Below are 9,119 nucleotides of genomic sequence, written 5' to 3'. Positions count from 1 at the left end.
CCCACATACACACACACACACACAAACACAAGCAGCTGCAACATTGCCAAAGTCCCGGACTGGCGGGCACCAATGGGCTCCCCTGGGAATTAATTGAATGTCCACCTGCTCTCAAATCACAATGGATGAGACAAAATTGTGCCACAGATAGGACCTCAATCTGATCCTCTAATTGATTAAGGCACATTTCATAAAAGTATAACTGCATTTTTTTTTCGTGTGTGTGTGTGCGCAGCTAATAGCATTGGCTCCCATCACAACAGGTAGCTTCAACTGAAAGGACAACAGGAGGAATGTGACTTTTACGAGGAAGGACAGCATCCGGAGGCGCTGTGTTTGTTCAGAAGAGACATGCGACTGAAGGTCCTGGAGCAGGAGCCACACTGGTACTTCTTCACCTCAGAGTGGGTCTGCATGTGGGCACGCAGATTGGAGCGATCGGCAAAGGCCCGGCTACAGTGCTGACAAGCAAAGGGGCGCTCACCTGGTTAAAAAGAAAAGAAAGAAAGAGAGAGACAATCAGTGCCAGCCCAACATTCCCAACACATTAACAAAAGTTTACCCCCGAGTCATTGTTTTTTCAGATACTCTAGAGATAACAGAAAACAGTGGTAGGACACACTAACTTCATTAATGCAGAGTGCCTTTTAACATGCAAAGCACCTGTGAGGAAGATTAGATTATGTCCCCCCCCCAGCATTTGCTCACACATCAGGAAACATCAATGAATATCAATGAGAACAAGGTGCAACCAGCTGTTAAGTTAACAAGCCTACAGATCTTGGAAAAAAATCAATTGTCTGACATACCTGTGTGTGTGCGAATGTGTCCTCTGAGGAGCCACGGTCTGGAGAAAGCCTTGCCACACGTGGTGCACACGCAGGGCAACGTGTGTGATCGAATGTGCATTTTCAGGGCACCCAGGCTGTTGTACTCCTTGGGGCAGTGTTTGCAGTGGAAGACCGGGCGTGCTGAAGCCTCTGTGGTCATAGGAGTCTCGGGAGCACAGGGGGGGAGCTGGTGGGACATCTGATGCTGGGAAAATGCAGAGAGGCTGGTGTAGCTCTTGGTGCAGTGCAAACAGTGATAGATTGGCTGAATTGTATCTGGGCTTGGTGGATCTGAAGTACGTCCGCCGTCCTCCTCTTCCTCACCGCTGCTGCAGGAGGGAGAGCTGCTGAGGTCCAAAGGGCCCATGGGTGAAGGGGGGAGAGATTCTGGGGAAATCAGGGGGTGAGGTCGAGGCAGGATGTCCACGCTGAATATTAGCGTGGCGGGTTGGCAGGTCAGTGCAGAGCTGTTCTCTGATGGAAGCTCAGCCAGTGGAAAATTTTCTGGCACAAAAGCTGGAGATGCAAAGGAAATGAGGTCAGGTTAGTTAAATGGGACAGACGATCTAATAAACCACTAAACCTGTTTTCATTCTTCGGGTTCACGTTACAGCCTATTTTAATCACAAGCTTTCTTATCATGAGTTTTTCCAGGTGACAGGGACAAGAATTAGGAATGCCCAAGCTGCTACATGACAGGTATACACCTTATCACGTCTGCCACATGACTGTTATGTGTCTGCAGGTAACTTGATGGGGAGCTCATGACTGTGATTCCCTATGTGTCTAATGCACTCGCAAATATCTTGCATACAATCACGGACAATAGCAAACTTACCTGTGTGGCTCTCCGGGTAGCTTTCCCTATTATGCTGCTTCTTGTAGGGAAAATACTTCTTGACAAGGAACGACCGAGGCATCTTGAGCTCTAGCTTCACCGATGGAATAACAATACAAAATAAAAAACGGGGGGAAAAATACAGTCCAAGGCGTTGTGCGCTCTAATCACAGCTTGAGCAAACAGCAGATTCCTGTCGGGTTGGAGAGAAAACTCTTGGAAGATTGACAAGACGACTACCAAAGTTGAATCTGTCTGGGGGATCCCAAACTTGCCTCCTCATATAGTAAGCAGAGGAGAGAAGCAGCGGAGTGGGTGGGCACGTCTCCGCCCACATACACACCCCCGTGTGTCCGGGCTGGGCGCCACCGGCTCCATTCATCACAGGTGACCAATGTGCCAAAAGCTGTTGCAGCGCCCTGATCTAATTATGCATTTCACGCCTCTAATGGCTGACTTTCAAACATCGGGCATACGCGTATTGTCATGTGAACGGCCGAGTGTTCAATTCAATGTGCCGAACTGTTTTCATAGCCTACCTGAACTGAAATGTGCATATCAATGCTTTTCATTGTGAGGAAGCCCCGGAGGGAGAAGTGAATATGTAAAACAGACGGAGGGGGAGAAGTTTGCCTTCAGGGCCAAAAAATTACTTTTATATTGTGTTCAGTCGAAGATCCTGATATGAGTTCAAATATGTCCACGGTAATCCTAACGGGGCGTCCTGCAGGAAAAGCACCAAAACCAAAGCATTTCCCATTTTTGCAATAATTTTGCAAAGAAATAAATCATACACCTTACCAAAAAGTCGCAGCCCTTTAAAAAAAAAAAAAGGGCCAGCAATAACTTGAGCGTCCTCTGTTGGTCCATACTGCAATGCAGTCAGTGGTTTGTGGTGGAAGAATATGTTTTGCACAATATATATATTCACAAATACCCGAAAAGCAGTGTTAAAAAATAAGATTTGTGGCACTGATTTGCACAAAATATTGTTATTTCTACGTACAACCCGCACAATAATGTGCAAAAATGTCAGAAGTAATCGCATAAGCAGTTTGAGAATTTCACCATTATCATTGCATTGCAAAACAAGTGACACTACATGACTTTTACAAGCAAATGAGAATAAGCTGAGGTTTTGTCCTCACTGACTACCCCTCTCATTCTCTCTCTGCGGGGGACACGTCCGTTTGAATAAAGGCGCCGCTGTTCTCCAGATTGCTCACAGCGTGATATAAGGTAAAAAATTAACAGAGCCGACAGGAGCACATGATGATGTAAACTGAGACCTATTAAATCCACTTTAGGCGCTTCTCTCGAATGAGCATCACATGATGTTTTAGACTTCACCCCAAGGTTTTCCAATCAAAAGTCATGTCTTTGTCTCCGTTGTGTTTGTGACTAAAGTGAGCATGGGTTACAGGGACCGTTGGAAAGATCAGCAGGCAAAGGTTTATTGTTGTTATTATTATTATTATATTTTTTTATTACATACCAGAAAGTTATTTTACCTTGATCACTTTAGAAAGCTGTATTTTTCTCTAATATCCTTGCTTAGATTGGTTATAGTGGTAAATATTGTCTAGTCTTAAAGATTTATGTATATATATAAAAAAGAAATTACCTCTTTTTGTAAATATCCTTATTACTTGTACCCATTCTGTGTTTTACGTAATAATCAATCCCAAAAGAAGTGTAATTTATGGACAGATAAAATACCTTTATGGTACTGTTGTGTTCTATTTGTTGCTGTTTCTGCTGCTCTCTTGACCAGATATCGCAGTGACACTTTTTACCTGGATAAATAAAGGATAAAAGTCACCTTGCCAAAAACTGTTTTGAAGCATCCTCCTGAAATGACAGATGTATATTTAAAAGACTCTATGTCGACGGGTTATCTACAAAATGTTAAAAACCCACAATCTTTTTTTTTCTTTTGCAAATGCCAGCAGTCACCGTGCACCCTCTAAGTGTGAATATCACGTGAATGCCATTCACTAGACAAGACCATCACAGTCTTCACTGGTCCTATTTAGCACTGCAAAAGAGAGTGTGTAAAGGGTGTATATACACCTGTCTCAAGGCGCCATTGTCATGGCAGGCCCGATAGTTCACACATCGTTAGAGCGCTCCTTGACTCCGACGCCACGTAGGCTGGAGGGTCATGAGGGCAGGTCGGCAGTAAAAACAAAAGCAAATAGCAAAGACACACGTGAAAGTGATCTGAGCGGTGCTTCTGTGCATGTTTAACCTGACTCTTAAAAGTCAGTTGAAATAATTGACATTAAAGGTATGCGCAGTGATATGATTACGTGTGTGTCTAACCCTGACACACTTTCATAAGATTTTCTCTTTTGAAGAAGTAAGAGTGAAAACAGCTGATTATACACTGCTGAATCTGCCCCTCCGTGCAGAGCAGTGTGTCTGCGGACAATTTGTGACACAACAGGGTTGGAGCGACCTCATGACACAGTGGGGACACGAAGACATGAAAAGTTTTCTGCTTGGAACAGATGTTATTCTTTTTTCTGGCCTCCAGAATAAAGCAGCCAGTGTTCTCAAAGCCTCCTCAAAAGGAAACTGTTGTGGAGGACGAGTCTTAATTCAGAATCATCTTAGAAGGGCTTTACTGGTGGAGAACCACAAAACTAAAACGAGACGCTGTCTGTCTAACGTTAACTGGGTTCTTTAGAAAACTGAATAAAGATATGGATGAAACCAAAGGGTAAAAGAAAAGGTGTCACACAGTCCAGGATAAACTGTAGTACAGAGCAGGTTACAAAAACTAAACTCTGGGCGTTTATCAATAAACTCAGAGTACAAAGAACAACTTACTGTTTTTCTATGACATTATAAAGCATCATAAATTGTCTTCTGTATGAGGATAGACCGTTTTATAATGACAGGAATAGGTCATTTCATTGAATTGTACATTGCTAAACTAGTAAATATTTCATCACCAGTGTACTGTAGATAAAATGTGTTTCTTGTATGCACACATAAATGAATGCATTCATTCATTTATAAATTCTAACTTTTTTCTGGCATTGAATGGAACATTTCAAAGCAAGCCTTACCTGTGCCGCTGCATGTAAACAAAGCATATATCAAGTATTATAAACGTGAGTTGTGAAAGTGATACAATATAAAATCAGTGGGAGTCAAACTGACATTTTAAACCTCTGTAGCTGCTGACCACTGCTGACCGCCCCCATTTCATTCTCATTAGATTCTGTGTCCTTGTGTGGGGACATCACATTGTGGCTTTTCTGCACCTTTATCCCCTGTTCTTCTCAAGAAATTATTAGCAGTCTGTTCTAATGTCATACACAAACCTTTACTTCAGGATTCATTTTTTGAGCACTTAATCCTGAAATTGAAGCTCCAGAGTTTTGTACAGGGTCAAAAATTATTCATTATTTATATAAGTGATATATGTCAGGTATGTGATATTTTTAAATCAGTATTTATTGCAAATCACACAAATATTTTTTTTTCTCTGGGGCTAATCTAAAGGAGCCACTGTGATCACTTCATAAATGTGCAAAATAAAAAAAAAGAAGCTTGACAGGAACAAACTGTCATTAAATCTAAAGAAAGTTAAATAAGGTCATTTGGGAATTTTAAAAGAAATTAACAAGTGCATATAGATGGGCTCGACATGGAAGAAGTTCATGAAAATAGGTTTGTTGGTGTGATAATAAATGATAAAATAAGCTGTAAATCTCATATAAAACATACAGTATTAACTAAAGCAAAACATATACTGGATCTCAAATCACTTCACATTCTCTACTGCTGACTGATATCACTGTATTCAAATTACTGTGCAGAGGGTTTCATTAGTGCTTATAAATGTTCCATATTGCAGAGAAGAAGGGTGTGTGTGGGGGGGGGGGGGGGGGGGGCTCCTTAATACTGGATATAAATCTTATTAAAGGAGCACAAATTATGTACGAAGCTTTAAATAATCTACTTACTCACAGTATGCTCAAATTGTTTTCTAGAGAATAAGTTAAATTTAAAACATTCATGTATCTGTACGACATAAAAAAGGAGTGAAGCTGTGGAACACACTGAGTGATGAACCGTCCCAGCATGACTCTATTAAAAAGCAGCACAAAAATATGTTTTTGCAAGGTACAGAGTGTGCACTATTTAAACACTATGTGTGTTTATACATGTATGTGTGTGTACATTTATGTGTATATATACATCTGTAAATATCTAAATCTCTTTTCATGTTACTGAGGTTATAAAACCTAATTCATGTAACAAATTATAAGAAAGGATTTATGATAGGACAGGGCAAAAACAGGGGGAAACTTGTGGTTATAAGTTACTAAATAGTTTCAAAGTAGAGGGAATAAATAAGATTGTCTCCTCGTACTCATTTTAAACAGTTGTAAAGTTATTTATTAAGATTTGTCATTTTACCCTGGGGGGGGGGGGTCTGTGTTGTTGTTGTTTTATTATTTTCAACATGTTCAAAATAAAGGCACACATCCCATCTCATAATACAATAAGGATAAACATTATAAGCTCCTAAATCTTTTATTTAGCCAACTTTTACTGGAGCTGAGCATATTTATTTAGAATGTTTTGATATGTTTTTTTTTTTTTTTTGTCTGAGCAAGTCACCATTTCATTATCTTGACATCACACATCAGATCAACATCCAAACACTTGCTTGGACATTTGTTTCTTTTGCTCAAGTGCAGCTTAAAACCCTTTTTTTGCATTTTAAAACCACCTTGATCACCTTTGGTCAGCCAGGTGCATTGTTACCATTCAGTCTATTCAAGCAGCAGGTAACAGCCACTCAAGCACATTAGCATTTGTTTATGCATATTGACTTCCAGGCTGAAAACAGGTCAAGTCTTCCTTGAACAACAATTGATGATAGGCAGGAATACTGTAGCCCTCCTGGTGTGCCTCTAATTTAATCTGGAAGAAAGGTGATAAGTCTTTAATTTACTAAGTGATGCATTTTCACATATTAAACTGAGCAGTTATATCTTCAACTCACAGGATGGAAAATATTTGTTCCTTGAACAAAATGCTCCATCCTTTCACCACCACAAGTTTGCTTTGTTTGTGCTTGTGCATGTGAGAGTGTTGCCCTACAGTTCAGAGGTCTTTAAGCTCATCAGCAGGGAGATAAGATTATCCCAGAGGAATGCAGAGGTGGACTCCGACACATATGTTCTGTGGATTGCACATGTTTCTGTTCCAGTCTCTTTCTCCAAGACACAATCACTGGTGGTTAAACTCCGGCCCATTCAAGCACATTTTGATGTGGGGAGGCAAACCGACATATCATGCAGATTAAAGCTGGTCTACCAGGAGTTTATGCAATCGACTGGATATTGTCTGTTTTTGTAATCAGCCAAGTGAATTGCACACTCACTTACATTTACAGTGGCTCTTTCAATCATCACTAACAATTTCAAAGGCTCGGTTCAATTAGTTTTCATTTAAATGGCGCCAGTTCACAATAACAGTCTGCCACTGAAACTGTGGAGCAAAAGCGTCGTTAGATTTATAGTAAGGATAAGGTCAAGTTACATATTTAAAGACATTTTGTGCTTTACTTTAGTGGTAAATATTGTACTTTGTACTCAACTAAATGTAACTAAAAGTTGCATTACTTCAGCTACAACTTTATACAAAACCTACGAGTCTTACAATAAACCATGCGACACATGCATCATGATAAATAAAGCCTGAGCTTCGGGAATTAGCTCATTTAAATGGTTAAACATCTGTAGTGAAAGGGTTACTAGACTTTATTTCATTTTTTTTATGTCACCTTTATTTATTGTGATACTGACATTGTATCCTCTGTATGCTTTAACCACGGGTTTTGTCTTAAACAGAGACAATAACTACATTTTGGTTCTAAAATCTTTTTGTGCTTTTCTACCAGACTCAGACTGTTCAAATCTCACGTGTGCCATCTCCATCCTAAACTTGCAATGTCTTTCTGAACTCCACCCCTGCCATGAAAATATGATAGGAAGATAAGCTGCTACTTTATAAAGGCAGTTTTTCTTGGATTTGATGCTTTGTGTTCCTTATATTACATTTTGACAGTGCACTATGAAACATACAGACATATACAGGATAAGAAAACAAAACATACATGCAAACAAAAAACACATCATCATAACACAATTTACACTTCATGTCAGGATAAATACTAATAACATAGGAATTGCATAACATAACTTTAAATAAACTATTAATGCTACAGCACAAAAATGACGATGTCGAACTGAAGTGGCCAAATCAGGCGGTCAGATTTGACTTTGATTTTCTCATCAGTTATAATTCATTTACTGTGTTTTATATGCTACAAATGTGGAGTTTGTTGTGCTGAATGCCAGATATCATAATGACAGTTGTTTCTTTACAATCAGCACGTAGCAGAAGTCTAAAGAGTTGAAATAATAATTTGACAAACTGTCAGTGATTACCATGAAAATACAAATTAACAGTGTTTTTATGTTAAATATGAAGAGCTAAGTTGGTCAGATGAACAAATAAAAGTGAGATTGTTTACTCTTTACTATTATATTAAACACCGATTTTCGGGAACTACTAAAATGCTGAATAATAAGTATCATCGCTATTCTTATTCTCATCAATGTGTGTATGCTGCACAAGCGTATTGCATTATGTACAGTTTTCATACACCTGTCACCACCAGATAATAACTCTGGTGATAATAGACTTCTGCTGCTGCACGGCGGTCGTCTAAACAAACATTTGACAAGACAACAGACTTGGTAATGAGAAAACACATAGATGGAAACATTTTCTTTCTTTAAATGAGGCGATGAAGGCTGATGTTTGTTTAAAACAACTTCTGGAAATTTGAAGCACAGAGTTAGTTTCTGTGCCTTTACATTTGCTTTTCTTTCCTTCAATCCTAAAACTCGGATCAATTCCCATCTCCAGATGCTGACAGAGATGGAATTTGCCCAGATGCATTCAAGCGTCTGTTTCTGTGCGTCTGTTTGCAAGCTTCTGTTCTACCCTTATCTGGATAACATGCAGACACCACAGTCCAATCACAGGCAACCTTTGATGTAATATATGCTACAAGCAAAGGTCAGTTGATGGCCAGTTTTTTTCTAGGCAAAATTAAAGCTCTTGCAAAGAGCACATAAGGAAAGTGCATGCTTTTTTTTTTCTTTTTTGCTTTGTTTTTACAGCATAGTGTGATCTAATCTAAATTACTCCTTTGAAAGCCTTTTATTTTTCTTTTCATCCAAAGCTCATGTCTCACGTAAAGCTTTGTTAAATATGTTTGCAGAAAATGTGTTAATTAGAAAGAAAGAAAGAAAGAAAGAAAGAAAGAAAGAAAGAAAGAAAGAAAGAAAGAAAGAAAGAAAGAAAGAAAGTTAACAACTTTATAAAAACATATGCAAATTTGGGGGATTAAA

At 39.2% G+C, this 9,119-nt stretch overlaps 1 protein-coding gene across 1 annotated transcript; it reads right to left on the bottom strand.

Moving 5' to 3' along the window:
- Positions 1 to 236: 236 nt before the first annotated feature.
- snai1b (snail family zinc finger 1b) lies at positions 237 to 1,880 on the bottom strand. Its single transcript, XM_085444367.1, has 3 exons — positions 1,669 to 1,880; positions 810 to 1,346; positions 237 to 484 (listed from the first exon to the last, which is right to left on the bottom strand). Exons 1-3 carry the CDS (start codon positions 1,748 to 1,750, stop codon positions 303 to 305), a joined length of 801 nt encoding a protein of 266 aa, XP_085300493.1. The 5' UTR covers positions 1,751 to 1,880; the 3' UTR covers positions 237 to 302.
- Positions 1,881 to 9,119: the final 7,239 nt, after the last annotated feature.

This window comes from Copadichromis virginalis, linkage group LG20, assembly GCF_057382275.1.
Source record: "Copadichromis virginalis isolate Kocher_CV1m ecotype Utaka linkage group LG20, C_Virginalis_male_GT1.1, whole genome shotgun sequence".
Lineage (NCBI taxonomy): Eukaryota > Metazoa > Chordata > Actinopteri > Cichliformes > Cichlidae > Copadichromis > Copadichromis virginalis.
The sequence above is the reverse complement of the archived record's forward strand: the minus strand, read 5'-3'. Positions and strand labels throughout refer to the sequence as shown.